The following is an 18,678-nucleotide window of genomic DNA, read 5'->3' as shown; positions in this document are numbered from 1 at the left end:
GCATATGTCTGTAGAGGTAAATTACTGTGTTTAAAAAAAATGTTGCATTGTATTTTCATGCATTAAAGGGTTAAACCAGAAAACTACAAATAAAGCCCATTTTGTAACAATAGCAACAATGATATGTTTTAGTAAATATTTTAGATTAATTTATATATGGGCTTAAATGTATTTTTATGTAGAATACTAGAATATAATGTAAAGCTTTATCTTGATGCTAGTTGAATGTCATAACATAAGAGTTGACATCTGCAGTAAAATGTTCAGAATGATTCCTCCTTTTTTTCAGGCCTTTTACAATTCAACCCCTCTCATTTTCCCATCCTACTCCAGCAAAAACCAACAGTATGACTGCAAGTGGTACATCCCCTTGACTGAGCTGACCTTCCAAGGCCCCGAGGAGACGGAACCACTAACCATCCCCCAAGTTCCAGACGAAGAGCTCGATGCCATTAAGGTCAAGATCTCACACCTCCGCAGTGAGATTCAGAGGGAGAAGGTAATGTGGACGTCCGTGCAAAAAAGACCATCAAACAAAAACTGATATGCATTTTACAAGTTTAACACAGCAACTATTATTTGCTACCAAATGTTTTAAACTATTTCAGAGAGCCAACAAGGGTTCAAAAGTCATCGACCGTCTCCGAAAGAAACTGTCCGAACAAGAGTCTCTGCTGCTGCTTACATCTCCAAGCATACCGCTGAGACTCTACAACAGAAATGGCAAGGTGATGACATGTTTCTTCTGCTGATGTTTGGTCCCATTTGCAGCAGAATATCATTCTTATATTATAAGTGGCAATACTGCAAAATGCAACGACACATTTCCAAGTTTGAGCGTGTTTATTTGCATATTACAGGTATTAAAGTATCCAGTCTTCTCTGTTTGGGTTTCAGAGTTACAGTTTCTTGATTTCATCTGACTATGAGCGTGCAGAATGGAGGGAGATAATGAAGGAGCAACAAAAGAAATGTAAGACTTAAATCATCCTTTTACCATGTCATTCTATTATTAAATATGGCTTTTGTTAAGAGAAAGCTTTTTGTCGTGTGCTGCAGAGTACAAGGAAAACTTGCACATTTTAGTATAATCTTGCAATGTTTTGAATACAAATGTAGATTGTTATTAACAGTCTGAGTTTATTGTCTACTGTCAAGGTTTGAAGACATCCTCCTTGACTTCCATGGAGCTACAAATGTTAACCAGCTCTTGCCTCAAACTGCAAACTGTCCACCACATTCCTCTTAGCACTAATAAAGAAGGTAGGGTTCTTCTTTTTGTTGGATTTCGTATGCTTTTTTTGGGGGCATTTTCTTGTAATTTTTTTCTTCATCATAACTAAGTCATTCTTCCACTACAGGTTTGTTATAAACATGTTATTACATGTAGGGTTTCTACCAAGTGTTGTCTGCAGTCCAGTGCTGTTTTATCTCCTCCTCCATGTCTGATTCTGCTCCAAAGCAAATGGAGATCTTTATATTTCTCTGCTTGCTGACTGTTTTTCCAGAGGACGAATCCTCCGGTCTCTGTGGGTTCCTGAATGTAATCGTCCACTCTGCCTCCGGCCTCAAACAGAGCTTGAGTGAGTCACTTAAATTCAGCTTTTATGCAAACAGAATATGAGACAAAATGAGCTACGAAAAAAAAGCTCAACGACGATGTGACCATGTCAAAAATAGTTCATATGAGTGTTTTTGGTTGAAATTTCAAATTTCTGTGCTTCTTTTGAAACCTGTCCTCTTGGTTAGATCTCTACTGCACATTGGAGGTGGACTCCTTTGGTTTCTTTTCAAATAAAGCCAAGACGAGAGTGTATCGCTACACCACTGAACCCAAATGGAATGAGGTAAAAGATCCCTATAAAGCTGGTATTACTGGAACATCCGTACAGCTGTCAGCGTTAATAGGCCAATCGTTTATAACAATTTTCTGCTTTGGGTATAACCACCTTATCCCTGCATTAAGCCGTAAGCTGCACACATTTGCACATTTGTAGTTAGGTCTGTTTAACAATGATTCCTAACTTGGAAAAAAAAGCTCTTCAGCTGTGATATACCTGCCTAAACACATTTCCTCTTACAAGTTTTATGCTGCCTGTCATGAATATGACATCGGGGCTTTTAGTCATTTGCTTGTCCGTCTCTGAGTTGTAAAAAAATATGTGGAAGAATTAAGTCCAGAGAGACTATCTGCATCCCCTGCAAACATACAGCAAATGAACATGCACACACTAGTGGTTGCATGCAAGCAGGCACACATACACAAATGTGTATGCAATAATTACAGCACAGATGGATGAAGGGAGAAGAGCTTTGAGACTCGGTCAGAGGATCAGTTTATCTGTGGCAGAATGTTATAAAAACTGAATCCTCTTTGAGGATTTTGCTCAACTAAGTGGAAATAATATTAACTAATGAGAAGCTGCTGCTTGCGATGACTCACATCTGTCCGAAAGCTAAATGAACCAATACTGTGTGGGTCTCAGAACAATGAGCAAACCATATGCAGAGTGTTCACTTACATAAGAGCAGGAAATGATGGTTAGTTGTGTGTTGCAGTGTGGGATATGTTCAAATACAAGGAAAAGCACATTTTTCTGAGTCTACAACCAGCTGGTGTCGTTCTGTTTAAATCTTCTTCTCCAGCCTTTTCACACAATTCCCCATCACCTCCTTGTTTTTTCTTTCGTCTTTCCTGAAGGAGTTTGAGATCGAGCTGGAGGGCTCTCAGACCCTGAGGCTTCTCTGCTTTGAGAAGAGTTACAACAAGACCAAGCAGAACAAAGAGGATGGAGAGAGCACAGACCGCATCATGGGGAAAGGACAGATCCCGGTATGACATTACGTCACCTCCATCAGACCCACCATGGATTGGTATCGATATGGACTTATGTCACCACAACTGCCACAAACATAAAATGCCCTTTTTCTTACCTGTTAACATGGTGTTTAACATAGAAACGTAATGTTTAGCTCCATTTTCTCGACTGTACAGTGCATAAATGGAGAAACTGATTAGTGAATTTTATTTTGAGTGTCCAAAAAAATAACAAGGTTTTCATGTCAAGGGAAAAAAAAAATCTGATTTGACTGAAGTACTTTGATGGAAATACCCAAAGCTGTCGTTTTCTTGTCACCAATCTATTACTTTGATGATTTTTAGCTGTTTAGAGCATTTCTCCCAAACCTACACAACTGAAACTGACATCAGTACAACGAAGCGTTTTCCTCTTGCAAATAATGAAACAATGATGATTGACGTCACACTAAAGAGCCTTGCTGTGAGGCTGACTGATCTTATTCATTGCAAATTTACCTAGTCAGTATGTTCAGGTTGCTAAGACAACAACCAGCCTGCAGCTGTTGTTGCAAATAAATAAAGATACAAAATACACAAACTCCATTTTCCACCTCTTCTGACAAAAAACCTCATCCTCAGCCGAGCAGCGCAGGTGTGTAATGTGTGTTTTTATGTGTCTATCAGCAGTATTAACTAAAGGCTGTCTGCATCGTGATTAGCTTGACCTATTAACTGCAGACAAAGTTAGCTCCCTTGTAATCTACTAAACCTACAGTCACATGCTCCACCTAGCGGTTCCCGAGACGTGATGCCTTCAAGGTGAATGATGTCATTGAAAAGAAGTCGACAAAGGATTGAGATTATGCCTCAGCTTTATTTTCACCAATCTAAATCAAGATAAAGCACACATTTGAATCTGATCGCACAATTTAAACGTGGTATCCAGGAGTGGGAAGTTGCACATTTCTGACTGTAACAATAGATATGAAATTCTTTTCATGCCATAAATGCTGAAATCATTTTAAGGCATAAATCTCAGGAAAACAGCAAATTCAAACGATGCAACTTCTCCACAATACAAAAACATTGCATGATCTTTGCTTATATGTTTAAATGACTTTGCCTCAGCTTGTCACTGATCACAGAGGAAGTTTTTTTTTTTGTCTCTACAAAATTTAAGTGACAGTGGTAAAGGCTCTGAAACCGTCGTGTTTTTTAGTGTAATTCTTTTTTTAAATGCATGACTCAAACCAAGAAATCTTCTCAAGAATGAAAGATTCAGTTGCGAGAAACATGATCTGACTTTGCAGGCAGCCAGATGGGGCTCAGGCTGCACAAACATTCAGCACACTGTGTTTCTGTCTGTATGCTTCATCACGTCAGCTGTGCGAGTGTGCACTCATCTTTTATTGCCCCAGATTGCACAGCTCTTCAGATCGGGGTGTAGGTTTAGTCTCTCTAAATAAATCATATTTGTTTATCATGTTTCTAAAAATACCGCGAAGGGGACGTGAGAAATCAGCAGCACCTTTGAAAACATTTTGCTGCGGTTGAGGGAAGATTCGCGCAGTTGACATGATTATAATTTTATGCCCTGCTGCGCACTCGTAGCTGGGCTGGACAGAAGTAGGACAACAGTGTGTAAACTTAATTTTTAACAGTGCAAATAAACATAAGAAATTGATGAAGCTGCAGCAGTTCATGGGAAAGTAATTAAACTGTTTCCTAAGACATCACATGAGAATTCTTTGGTCTTTCTTTAGATGTTAAGTAAAGGTTCTGAACTGCCATTATAAGGTCACCAACTGGTTTATGGATCATTGTGTTGTGGCCGCATGGTCTTTGTCATTTTCTCATGACTAAGTTAGAATCGCCTCCTGCTGGTCAGCAGAATCAATGCACTTGTTTGGTAAAGTTGTCCAGATGGGAGTCTAAAACGATCTTTAATGCTCAGTCGGGCGTCAAGAATGATTTTATGAATGTGGCGGGTTAAAGTAAGCCGTGTTTCTCCCTAAAATGCAGAGGAGAAAAAGAAAATAGCTGTGAATGGGAATACTAAGATAACATGTTCCCTATAATAATCCCGAATGATTAACTGGTTTTTTTCCTCCTTTTTTTCCTTCTGAACATGCATTATGGTGGAAATATAAAGAAATGTGCATTTAGTTGATATAAAATGTCACTGCTGTATTATAATGCAGTATTATTTTATGCTATTTGTTTATATTTAATTTCAGCTTGATCCTCAGACTCTTCAAGGCAAAGACTGGCAGAGAACAGTTATTCCCATGAATGGGGTGAGTGTCGTGCAAAAAACTCTTTAAGTTACTTGTCTATTTTTCCCCCTATACTCCTAATATTAAATGTCAGACTTTTAATGATGATCTGGTATGCCAAAAGGCATCACCACTGGTTCCTAAGGGTTTATTATTTATAATATTGTAACACAATTCCTGATGCAGATTATAAACCACCTATGTAGGATGTACTTCAGAATTTGATTTCTTTATTATATCTTCTTTTGTTTTCAGTGTAGCTTTGTTTCCTCAAGATCATGGAAAGCTGCTACACATAGATTTCAAACTGGGAACAATAGCTTCTTAATTATTACCAGGTTTTAAGCGTAAACTCTTTTTTTCCTTTGTTAGATCGAAGTGAAACTATCCATTAAGTTTACCAGCAGAGAGTTCAGCCTCAAGAGGATGCCCTCACGGAAACCCATGGGTGTATTTGGGGTTAAGATCTCCACAGTAACCAAGTGAGTTGGCGGCATTTTTGTTTCCCTCTAACAGCTTTCAAGTTTTTTTGTTTTTTTTTACTGTATGTTGTTTAGCCAAAATGATACACAATCCACCATATTTGCTGAGCTGACATCTGAATGAATGCATGTCCTCCACAAGGAGACAGAGGTTTGTTGCCGATGACAACCTATAATTCTGTCATCAGGAACAAACTCGCAAACTACTATTATCACACATAAGCAGCAGCAGGATGTGCATCCTCCTATAACTGGCACTGAATATGGTTTATGAATGAGGTACCAGAAGTGACAGCCTCATGGTGGCACCAGAAGTGAAAATTTATACTTAGCAAAGTCACCGAGAACATCTATAATAAACCCATGCAAGTCAATCAAATGAAGGTTGAGATATTTCACCGCATCTTCATAGATATTAAGACATTTTAGTCATGGTCAGAGATGTCGGCCAGGCAACAGACCAACGTTGCTATTCTTGGTATTTTACACACAGAGAAGTTTTCAATTATTTTGCCCTTTTCAGTCATTTTTAAATCACCGCACATTCAAGGGTAAATACAGCCACGGCCAGTGCTGGTAATGATTGACATTTATGAGAAGAAAACAAAAGCTTAATTATTCACAGATTAATTATTCACAAAGTATTTTCTGCATGCAATTTCTGTCTTAAGCACCAAACGTTTTCTAATAATTATGTCTGTTTGCACTCAGACGAGAGCGCTCCAAGGTGCCCTACATCGTTCGGCAGTGCCTAGAGGAGATCGAGAGGAGAGGCATGGAGGAGGTGGGAATATACCGTGTGTCTGGAGTGGCCACTGACATTCAGGCCCTGAAGACGGCCTTCGACACCAGTGAGTTCTGCCTTCATCCATGCTTCGTGCACGCCTTTCACAGTTTACATGGTATGAAATGCTAATTCTGTAACTGCTGTGAATTTCTAGGAAACAAAACCTGAGCCGCTTTGCTGACCACTGCCATGAGAAAAACCTTTTTCTAAACTTACGGTCTCATTTGAGCAGGTGATAAGTGCTGTGACGTGAGATAATGAAGATGGTGTACTTTGTTGGCGGGAAATGATTAACCAGACTTGTTGAGATATTCATTTATGCTAACTTGGCTTTGCATTTGTTCCCTTTGGATTTGCTGATATTAAGTGCATCTTTTGTGAAGTGGGCATCCTTCTGGTGACAAACTGACAGCCCAAATGTCTTGCATCTGATGTTTTTGCCAAGTTCCCTGCCTTGTCATCTCCTTTTTTAATTGCAGTCATTTGGTCTTCACATAGGTCTTTGTCATTCTCCTGCAGATCACAAAGACGTTTCGGTGATGATGAGTGAGATGGACGTTAATGCTATCGCTGGGACCCTTAAGCTGTACTTCAGAGAGCTGCCGGAGCCCCTCTTCACTGATGAGCTCTATCCTAATTTCACCGGCGGCATCAGTAGGAACACACTGCAACCCTTTCAACTAATTAACTCATAAATCCAGTGAACGAACACTTAAAATTTAACTTTATTAAGTTGGTTTTTGCTTACATATTGGACATCATCTAAGGTTGTTACAAAATGATCAACTCACAGAATATGTGTATGAATTATTTAAGCAGTGGCATCTTTTCCTTTGCTTTGTGCAGCCCTCTCTGATAGTGTTGCCAAAGAGAGCTGTATGCTGAACTTGCTGCTTTCACTGCCTGAACCCAACCTGGTCACTTTCCTATTCCTTTTGGACCACTTGAAGAGGTATGAATGATATAAAATGTACATGTATGCCTGGTACTGCACATAAACATGAGTGCAAAAAAAATGTACAGAAAGAATAAAACTAAAATTTACATGATAGTTCTCACAGCTAAGTCCAGATTCATTATGGCGTTACATTTTCTATCTGTACTGTAAGTGGGATGTTATCCAAAACAGCAAAATAGTTTCTGGTTACCATGGTGATTTTGAAGTGCAAGTTCAAAGATGCTCAGGGATTACAAGTGAGCTGTAAAGTGGATGGATCCAGTACAAAGCACTGGATCATGGAAGGAGTGGAATATGTGTTTTTTTTTTTTTGTTTTTTTTTTTATATTTATTTATTTATTTATTTTTTATAAAAGTTTAAAGTTTTTGTTCAAGATTAACTTTGCAAGGTCTAAACAACCAGGGCTGCAACCAGGGCTCAGGTTCCACAAGGTTTTTTTGAGGGGGGTCTTATTTTCAGGTCAGCAAACCATGTGCTCACACATGTATTAGTGTATAGAAGTGCAGTCTAAAGCAGTGTTACTGCTAACAAATTCTGCTTCTACTAAATGCAGCGCATTCAATTACAGACATCTAATGTTTCGTAGCTCGTACAAGGGGGTCCGGTAGCCCATACTCCTGGAGTACCCCTCACAGGAGTTCCCGGTGTACACAGTCAAATGCCTTCTCCAAGTCCACAAAGCACATGTAGACTGGTTGGGCAAACTCCCATGTCCCCTCTAGGACCCCAAAGAGGGTATAGAGCTGGTCCACTGTTCCAAGAACAGGACGAAAACCACACTGCTCCTCCTCAATCCAAGGTTCGACTATCCGGCGGACCCTCCTCTCCAGGACTCCCGAATAGACCTTATCGGGGAGGTTGAGGTGTGTGATTCCCCTGTAATTGGAACACACCCTCCGGTCCCCCTTCTTAAAAAGGGGGACCACCACCCCAGTCTGCCAGTCCAGAGGCACTGTGCCCGATGTCCACGCGATGCTGCAGAGGCGTGTCAGTCAGGACAGCCCCACAGCATCCAGAGCCTTAAGGAACTTCGGGCAGATTTCATCCACCTTGCCGCCAAGGAGCTTTTTAACCACCTCAGCAACTTCAGCTCCAGAGATAGGAGAGTCCACCACCGAACCCCCAGCTGTGCTTCCTCACCAGAATATGTGTTGGTTGGATTGAGGAGGTCTTTGAAGTATTCCTCCCACCGATCCACAATGTCCCGAGTTGAGGTCAGCAGCTCCCCACCTCCACCGTACACAGTGTTACGGGGCACTGCTTCCCACTCCTGAGTCACCGTATGGTGGACCAGAATTGCGTCGAAGCCGTCTGGAAGTCATTCTCCATGGCATCGACGAACTCCTCCCATGCCCGAGTTTTTGCAGACGAAGCTGCATGCCACTTAGTATGTCGGTACCTATCATCTGCCTCCAGAGTCCCAGAGGCCAAGAACGCCCCATAGGACTCCTTCTTCAGCTTGACGGCATCCCTCACTGCTGGTGTCCACCAACAAGTTCTAGGATAACCGCCAAGACAGGCACCAACGACCTTATGGTCACAGCTCTGACTGGTTGCCTCAACAATAGAGGCACGGAACACTCGGGACATGGTTGAAGCTCTGCTGAAGGTGGGAGTTGAAGCTCGCTCTGACGGGTAACTCTGCCAGATGCTCCCAGCAGACCCTCACAACACGTTTGGGCCTGCCAGATCTGACTGGCTTCCTCCCCCACCACCTGAACCAACTCACCACCAGGTGGTGGTCAGTTGACCGCTCCGCCCCCCTCTTCACCCGAGTGTCCAAGGCATGTGGCCGCAGGTCCGATGATACGATTACAAAATCGATCATCAAAACACGGCATCGTTATGGGCAATTCATGACGAACACAAAAGTCCAATAACAAAACACCAATTGGGTTCAGAGAGGAGGGGGCATGCCTTCCGATCACTCCCCTCCAGGGCAAAGGCCCGTGCCACCAGACACTCGCTCTCGTGCCCCACCCCCAGGCCTGGCTCCAGAGGGGAGCCCCGATTACCTGCATACAGGCAAGAGAACATTTCCGCCCATGGTCGTTGTCATCATAGGGGTCTTTGAGCCACACTTAGTCTGGTCCCTCCCCTAGACATCTGTACAGTTAAATATAAAGAGGAACAATGTTATTTAATTCATCTCATTTTAGCTGCCTAAAAAAGCAGATATTTGTTGCTTTTGCCTCATCCATTAAGACGGGAAATCATCCGTTGAGAGAAGATGAATGTTGAAGACTGATATTTGAAACCTAATTTGACAATAATCTGCCTTTTTGTGGCATCATATCTGATGCTGAGATAATTTCCACCATGACCACCAGAACACTGACCAGCAGAAGTATATTAAGCTAATGACATCATAATGACTTCTGGGGAAATTAAATAATTACTCCAGTAATTGGACACTAGTGTCTATCGCGGTTCCCATATAGGTCTATCAACTGTGATGCAGCGATGATTTCCACCATACTTTTCTATTTTAACCCCCTGATTAAAATTTTTTTAGCTTGCCTGATGATCACATACACATATCATCTGTGTGTGTTGTCTTATCTTTCTGTGTATCACTAATGGATGGGTTTGTCTTCCTCTATTCAGGGTTGCAGAGAAGGAAAGCATCAACAAAATGTCTCTCCACAATTTAGCAACTGTGTTTGGGCCAACCTTGCTGAGGCCAGCAGAGAAGGACAGCAAAATCCCCACTAACCCCACCCAACCCATCAGTATGGGGGACAGCTGGTCCCAGGAAGTTATGTCACAGGTGAGCCGAACACACCATCCTCTGTCTGCTTCCTCTGGCATATTTTTTCTATGTCATTAATATGGATTTAGAATTTGCACAATCAAAATGTTATAACTAACAAAGGTAAATGCCCACCTGTCTTTTCAGGTCCAGGTGTTGCTATATTTCCTCCAGCTGGAGACCATCCCCACCCCAGACAGTAAACGGCAGAGCATCCTCTTCTCCACTGAAGTATAGAGAGAACATTGTCTCTGGCCAAAGGGGTGTGAAAAGGAGACAAACAGTGGCTCAAAATGAGCTTATTGTAGTGTGTTTTTGAATGAACAGGCTGTGCTGGGCTCAGCTCTTGTCTGGCAATGGTGGCCTGAACACAAGAGGGTGCCACTGGGCCTCTGACACTCAGAGGACATGAGGTCTTATCTCTCATTACCTGGTAGTTAGTATGATTCTTTGTACCTGTAGTGATTTTACAGGTACATCTGCCATCTGTATTCCTACAATTAGCTTTTTGTTTGTGTCAGGGCGGAAACTTTACATCTGTGGTTCACGAATGAAGAAGCTGGATCACAATGAGCACAACATGTCTTTCAGAATTTCCGTGATGTTCCATTGCGTTTGGGCATTGTTCGCAGTGTGTGTTTATGTTGGACAATCATTTAGTCTTGGAAGAAATGGATTTTGCCATCTAAAAAAATTGCTTCATGCTCCATCGCGGAATATTTCTGACATAATCTCGGTGCATTCGTTCAGACAAGAGGAGAGATTTGTGCTGTTGGTTAGAGCAGAAGGTCAATGTGGGCGGAGGGGGGCTACCAGCATGCTGACTTCTCCTTTTTTTTTTTTTTTTCTGTGTTACAAAAAGCACAGGAAGCCAACACCTATAAAAAGTGTTTACAAAGTAAACAAACCCAGCTGAAGTCAAATGATTTGAAGAAGTCAAAGAAAGTAAGAACCTAACGCGCATTTTTCCCCCCAACCAGAGAAGAAAATGTCCTCTTTTTATGTTGTCTATGTCTCAGTATACTCTTCAGCTGAAATACCCAGGAAGCAATATATTTTCTAACATAGGAATTGTCCGTGATCACATCTTTGCTGATGAAATGTCCATCATGTTGCAACATAGGATGTCTTGCCAAACTGATTTTTTTAAAGGAGGCAGTTGCATTTGAAGATACTGAAAATGTGTATAATCTTAAAGCTGTATTTTTCTTTTTACTTAACAGTTTTGCTGATATTGTAATTTATTTCGGGGGCTCAGTGGAGAAATCTTTTTTTTTTTTTTTTTTTTTTTTATAAATGTAAACCTTTTTCTCTTCAAGAAGATGTGAGGTCTTAGCCTTGATTTCAAGTCTTGCAGGAAATTAGCAAGATTTAGCCTTTATTTAATAGAAACTACTCAGCCATTTAATCCAGCCTTTGGATTATTAATTTAGCTCATATGAAGGTAACACGGATGCACACACATTGTAGTTACACACTATGCTGCTGTGGAAAAGGCACAAGCTCTTTAACCGTTGGGTGTTCCTCAGTGGCATTGTCTCACATTTGGAGACCATTGCCTCTAGTTTAGACTTTATGCAATGTCATGATACAGCACACACATAAACACGTATGACATTGTATCTATTTTTTTGTACCTTTTAATCATCGGCTGCAGAAGTGCACTCATGCAACTTTAACTACTGTATTACAATTCCAGTAGCCTGAGCACTCTGTATTCATGTCCGATCAAGAGCATATCTGTTTGTTATACAGAAGGAATTGACCTTTTTTATTCTTTATTTTGACCAGAACATTGCAAAACGTTGCATTTAAGGGCCAAGTTGGAGACGAGCTCTTAAGATATTTGTCTTGTTTTTTGTTTCTTTCTCACTGATCTAACATGCAGGCATGTTCTATTGATTTTTTTTTTTTTTTTAGTTGCTGTCTCTTTATAAGGGTGTAATCATTTGTTAAGACTTGGATTTATTAAGTGATAGTTTATGAGGAGATTTTCTTTTACACTTCAACAGCATGTGCTTTTCTGGCCAATGTCAGGATAAAGACTATGATTGGGTTACTGTTTATAGCGATCAGCCACTAGGTAAACACAAAATCACTCTGACTGTTTGGGACGATGGCAGCAAATCCTTTTTTGGCCTTTGTGGATCGAACCTGTTCTGGCACATCCCGGGGATGCTCGTTCACATTGGAATCTGTGGAGTTTGATAGCCCTGTCAAGGTCCTTGGCTCTGGTAGCGTTCATCGTATTGCTTGTGGATGGCTCACCCATCACTGGGTGGCTCTGTTGTTACTAATATATGCCAGCACCCAACAGAAGACTTTAGGACAACAAGATGAATGTTGTGGCTGATTGGAGCACATTAAAAGCGTTGGGATAAAATAGGTTTATCAATTAGAGGGTTCATGACCACTTTTGTCCATAAACAGGAAAATATGAACCCACAGTTGTTGCAAACATTATTTTGGTCAGGAAAATAAAGGGGAAGAGTGATATTTGCTTTTGAATACATATCAAGCATCCAAATCTTGAGATTACATCCATTTTGTTCCCACCGTGTTCCGGAGACATTCTTGTGGCCTGTAGTTTTTAATTCACTACTAAAAAAAAAACACCATGTTGTCACTTTCTTGGATACTGTTTAGATGTTATTCTCAAGTTTCTCCTGCTTCATTGTACTTTCCTTTACCTGCCTTTGTTTACATCCATGGATCTTGCCCCACTGTAGCATGCTTATATTTGTGCATCATAGAGTGACTCTTCATTCAGCTATTCTCCTTTATAACAAGTCCTGATTGCCTACACTACTCCACCCTATCGTGCCTCAAAACATTTGCTTTTGTTCAGCGCTTGCGCTACTTTAAATGCCAGTGATAAACATGGATGGTGGAAACATTCATTCTCCTGTTGCCTTTTGCTGAGAACAGCCACACATCTTTCATCTCTTATAGGCTAAGACAGGACCTTACGTTGAAGCATGGTCTTAGCTCGTGCTGTACATGGGTGTAATACTCCCCACCTTTATTGGACTGCGATACTGTAGGTAAATGAGACTCTGCTTTTAAATTGGTCTCTTTTGGGCAACACGTTGAGTTTCACCTCCTAGAAGGCCTTCTCGTTTTTATTTATTTATGCTTCTTCCCAGTTTGGTATAAGGCAGTCTGCTGGATCTATTTATTTATGGGAAATATCATTAAAGACTAAATTAACATTAGAAAATTGTGTTTTGTTGTGGTTTCTTTATTAATTAAAAGTCTGCTTTAATCTTTTGTTTACTGAGTTAAAAAGGTTTCTCTATTTCGTCTCCCGACAGCTGAGTTTATCTGCAAATATCTTTTAACTCTAATGATCAGCTCAGCTTTAGCTATTTGTGTTGTACGGCAGACTGGCCACTGTGATTGTTTAGATTATTAACAGAATAGCAGGTTCTTAATTTAATTTGTAGGGTAACTCAAATTTCTACTTTTCCATGGACTTGTATAATATGTATTATACTAGAGAATACATAATTTGTTTTCCCTTTTATTTATTGTAACTCACCGGTCATTAAGGATCGAGGTGGTACATCTTTTAGTCTCTTTGAAAATCTGAACTGTCAGTTTGTGGTAGAGGACAGAAGAGTCTTATATTACTCTAAATCTGCATTGTTCTGGTCTGTTGATTGTCACTGTAACTGCATGTACCCTCCATAACCTCAGTCCCAGCCAAAAGAAAACATAAAAACCCAAGACATTTTATTTTTTTCTGTGGACTTGCTTGAAGATGTGGTACATATTGCTTTATATGAAAGTTACATTTATTACACAGCCCTGGTATTTATCACTGTATTTCCATGGTATAGGTAATACTTTCAGATAACCCTCTGCTGCCACTTCTCTGACTCCATACTACCATTAAATTAGGCCACTTTGAGGAATATTCTAGTTCTGTTTTTATCAGCACATACCAATGTAAAGTTTAGGATGAGACTTGCTGACCAAACACAAAAACTGTCTTTTTATTCCGTTTTTAACTCTTGTTCCTATTAAATATTCAATGTTCTGCTTGTAGAACTGTAAAAAAAAAAGGATTACTGTATTCTGAGGGCAAACATGTTTGGAAGGCATTTGCAGCCTATGTTTGTACACAAAAAAAATGTTAAATAAAATCTCCTGTATCTACAAAAGTTTTGCTCTGTTGTGTGTTACTGAAGAAAATGGGGAGGCAGTGAAATTCCTCTTCTCACACTTCAACATGATCATTTCTTTGGACAAAACAGTCAGATTGATTTATTCAAATGTACATGAATATTATTTATAAAACTCCAGCACATGTATTATTAACAGAGAAGTTTAAAAAAGCAAATTTCAATCAAATTAATTTGAAAATGGTGACTTTATTGTACTGGTTGACATTTTCTCTAAAAGTGAATAACAACCTTTGCGTGCAAATATTTCAGTCATGTAAAATAGAACCTTCTTTTGATACAAAATATGAATAGTGACACCAAACATAACAAAGCAGAAAAAACACGGTGTCTGGAGGATTATTTGTGTTGTAGAGGTGACTTTTTGTGATAAAGCTTACACTCCTGGTGGGCCAGCTCATTTCCATTTTAAATGATGCCACGAGGTAAGAAAAAGACATCTGTGGGATGGCAGTGAATATTTGGGTTGCACCCATGGACCCTCTAAAGCCCAGCTCATGAAAAAATGGCAAGAGTTTTTTGTTTTTTTTTCTTTTCAAATAAGAGGTGTGTGGAGGTGGGAAATAAATATCAATTACCATGTGACATGTTGGGGTGGCAGTTGCTTAGGTGGAAGAGATGCTTGGCTTGTGACCTGGTGGTCTGCGGTTTGAGTCCTGCTCCTCTATGCTGCTGCAGCCCCAAAGGGGACACAATTGTTATTCTGAGGGCGGTGCAATAATTTGCAGCGGCAACCCCTTCAAAGGGGCAAGCCGAAAGGAAATAACCTTGTGACATGTCAAAATTATTACAGTGTAATCCTCTGCTTCCTGGTATCCATTAGGGGACAGGAGATAAGTATAACAGGATTTTGAGCCGTTTTTACCATAAATTGATGCAAAATGTTCAGAATCTTTGTGTATCAAAAATGATACGTTTGGTTTTATAGGGTTAAAAACATTCTAAATCATCTCTGCTAATGCCCAGCATCAATCAGCTTCCAATGCTTGTTTGGTTTTGTTTGTTAGGTCGGCTTATTTAATCTAAAGAAACAAGATATATTGGCAGAGTATATAATTCATTTAACAAGGGCATGAGTACCATGTGGAAGAAGCATACACAGCCATAATAGCCTAACAACCTTTCCTCATCCTGAACACTGCTTCGCACACACACTGCTGTAAAATGTCTTCTTATTCTTCAACCAGCAGTTGTTCCAAGTCGACCAGTGTGGTTGTGTTGGCACCAACAAGAGGCAGGTAAGCCAATCCCTCTCCTCCATTCCCAATGTCTCAAGGTCTGATAAAATACGCTGTCATGTTGGAGGATAGAATTTGGTCTCAGACTGTAGTTAATAAGCAGCAGCAACCAAAACATTACTGTATTTCACAAGAACTGTGAGTTTTCATTTATTCTGCAAACAGAAAATTACTGTTCATTAGCACAAAACAGTATTTTCAACAGACAGACTGCGCCCACACTTACTCACATCATGTGTTTAATGTATGTTTGGATTGATGTCTGAAAAAATTTCCAGCATTCAGAAACATCATTAACCTATTTAGATTCATCTGCCATCACACAAGCTCCAAGCTCTGCGTGGGCAACAGGAAATTCTCATCCATAATGTTCTGTAATGATAATAATCATGTTGACTTGGAAATTGGCTTGTTGGGTCACTATGTGGAGGCTTAAAAGTGAAAAACTCTGAAATTTATCGACAAAACTATTAAGAAATATACAAAAAAAAAAAACATGTTGTGAATTGTTTCACAGACTGAGGGAAAAAAATATTAAGATATTTTTTGTTCATTAGCAGAAGTCAGCACGTGAAAGTATCTTTGAGGCATTGGACAGACATGTCACCTCACCAAATATCTCCTATAGATGGACGCTGATGGAATTCTGGCCACTTTTAATCCCTTCCTCCAGGTCCTTCCTGCTCTGTCATGTTCCAGTCTGTCATGTTTCTAGATAAATGCTCTCTGTTGCTCCTCATGTGCAAAAGCTTGGCATGAAATTCTTGAGTTTTCTGCTCATCCTAAGTTCAAGTTCATCCCTCCTGCATAGAAATTTCCTTAAATGGTGACTTCTTTAAACCAAATGTATGAAAACACATAAAAATACAATTTCTATTACTTTAGTCAACTTGTTTATATGCTAAAGTCAAATTTTGCAGAGTTTAAAAAACTGTTTTGCTAGGTTTTCATACAAATAGGTTTTTTATTTGCTTATAGAATTTATTTTTTTTTTTTTTTTTATCAACTAAACCGTGTCAGAAGTTTTTTTTCCAATAAATAACTAAATCCATGAGCGCACTTCCAGCTGAACTTTAAACCAAGTCTGTTTCTTTCATTTGGCAGTTTACCCAACTGTATATGCTTGTTTATTACTTCAAGAGGAAGTTGGTATCTACAGTGTAGCTTCAAAGCATACGTTCTCTTTATTAAATACAGATCCAGAAACTCACCCCTCGTGGCACGCCTGCACACAAACACACCCTCGCTGGGGCGTCGAGGCTGTGGCTGCGCGTTTTCCTGTTGCATCGCGTCAGAGCGCAGCATCTCATCTCGGCGGTGTGTCTTCGCTTGTTTCTTCTCTGGTTCCGCTTCTTCATCCACGTTTTACTTTCACCTTATTCTGGTCTATTTTATTTTTATATAAACTGTTTGAAAAGCAGCGCACTGGGGTTAAAACAAGACAACTTTTTTTTTTTTTTTTTTTTTTTTTTTTTTTTTTAAGTTTTTCTCTTAACATAAGGTAAGAAAGGATCAAACATTTCTTCCTGTTCAGACTGTTAGAACAAAACAAACTATACTCATAGCGTATAGTTAGTTTTCTTTCTTCTTTTATAAACTAGAACAAAGTGAACAGGTTATTCTTTTACTGATGGAGGCTAGACCTTTTTTTGGCAATGAGGTGGTGAAATAAATGTCTTATGGGGGTTAAAACAGGTTATTAAAGTGTTTAAAGTAAAAACTAATTCCGTAATAGGCTTAACCTATAGAAATAAGCCAGCTATGTGATTATTAAACTTTAGGCTATAACGTTTAGCAGTGTGTGAAGCTGTGATTTGTGGAGCTGATGAAAGTGCATGAAAACTTATCATCTGATGCTCTGTAGTGTTTGTCCTTACTGTTGCTGTATCTCTGCCATCAAGAGGTTATCTCATGCCAGTGCCTTCCTCGTTATTGATACATATTCTAATATTACAGCAGTGTTTCTTTAATAGTGGCTCTACTTTTGTTTTCTTTGGAATTGGTGGAGCTGAGCTGGTACATTGATTGACATGGCAGTGACAGATCCTGTCCAACAGGATGTGCATTTTCTTATCACTTCCTCTGCTGCTGCTGCTATAACCCTGCTCTTATACTGATGGGGGGGGATGTTTCTGCCAAAGCAGTCAACTGGAAGAAAGTTCAGAAGGCTCTCTGTGTCATAGACTTTTGCTATGCGCTTCAACACTGACGAGAAGCTGTGTAAGTTCTTCATTTTTCTTTTCGCACTAGAACTTTGCAGCATTTTGTGTGGAGCAGAAACTGCTGCAGCCTCATGAGGTCTTTTACTGCAGCTTTTAAACAAACCGGATAAATCCAGGTTTTTGAATTCCTTTGGCCAATGAGAAAGTTTAAATAGCACAACAGTAGAGGAGAAGTTGGACTTTGCTTCAACAGGCTGCCTATCAGGATTACTGCTTGTAGAGCAGCAGGGCTACTCTGTATGTGAGGTTTGTTTACGGAGACATGTTAAAATGGTCAAAAACATGCACCAGTGTGAAATGTGTGGAATTACAGCAACTTAACACGTCTGTTTTTAATGTTCATTTAACTTTAGAACTGGTGTGCTTCCATTTTTATGGTGTCTAAGTTTATACCAAACAGAATGAGGACAGAGTTTTAGCAGTATGGTATTAGAATATTTCTTGCTTATAATTAGAAACTTTAGCTACCACACACAGGAAATTCCACAAAAGCAGGGAATTCCAAAGTAAAAATGTATATTTAAATGCAAGTCACTCATTTTAACCAGATGATTAAAGGGGGGAATTTGGTATCCATCCTCAGTGTTTCTATGGTTTGATCTAACTCATCAAGACCCACAGGAGATTCCCTACCTCTGAAATTAACTTCACTGGAACTTAAATGAGATTATTTTTTCTAATAATATAATATGTTTTAAAGACACTATATGCTACTTTCACATTAAAACGTTATTAAAAATTTCACAAAAAATTGCAAATTTTGTTTGCAATGCTTGTAGTCCAGCTGTTGGCTGTCATGTAAGAACTTGGCACTGCTTTTTCTGTGGTCACTAATGTTTAGTCGCACCACACAGTATGCTTTGTTTCTCAGTTCATAAAAAAATTAAACAAGATTAAAATCATTATTCATAAATTATTCCTTCATTTTTTTCAGCCAACAAAACAAGTCTTGCACTTATGTCCACTTCAATGTAT

General features: G+C 39.6%; 1 protein-coding gene across 1 annotated transcript in view; it reads left to right on the top strand.

The window, feature by feature from the left end:
• Positions 1-10,478, top strand: part of bcr (BCR activator of RhoGEF and GTPase) — a gene marked incomplete at its 5' end in the record, with an annotated part of 78,425 nt that extends 67,947 nt beyond the window's left edge. The window contains 14 exons of the mRNA XM_079256247.1: positions 334-499; positions 609-728; positions 898-973; positions 1,159-1,263; positions 1,509-1,583; positions 1,750-1,847; positions 2,702-2,833; positions 5,038-5,097; positions 5,449-5,558; positions 6,270-6,409; positions 6,865-6,999; positions 7,192-7,297; positions 9,912-10,074; positions 10,204-10,478. Coding sequence (XP_079112373.1) covers positions 334-499; positions 609-728; positions 898-973; positions 1,159-1,263; positions 1,509-1,583; positions 1,750-1,847; positions 2,702-2,833; positions 5,038-5,097; positions 5,449-5,558; positions 6,270-6,409; positions 6,865-6,999; positions 7,192-7,297; positions 9,912-10,074; positions 10,204-10,293 — 1,576 coding nt within the window. The 3' untranslated portion in view covers positions 10,294-10,478. The remainder of the gene's footprint in view (positions 1-333; positions 500-608; positions 729-897; positions 974-1,158; positions 1,264-1,508; positions 1,584-1,749; positions 1,848-2,701; positions 2,834-5,037; positions 5,098-5,448; positions 5,559-6,269; positions 6,410-6,864; positions 7,000-7,191; positions 7,298-9,911; positions 10,075-10,203) is intronic.
• Positions 10,479-18,678: the final 8,200 nt, after the last annotated feature.

Source organism: Telmatherina bonti (genome assembly GCF_933228915.1).
Source record: "Telmatherina bonti genome assembly, chromosome: 17".
Taxonomy (NCBI): Eukaryota; Metazoa; Chordata; class Actinopteri; order Atheriniformes; family Telmatherinidae; genus Telmatherina; species Telmatherina bonti.
The sequence above is the reverse complement of the archived record's forward strand: the minus strand, read 5'-3'. Positions and strand labels throughout refer to the sequence as shown.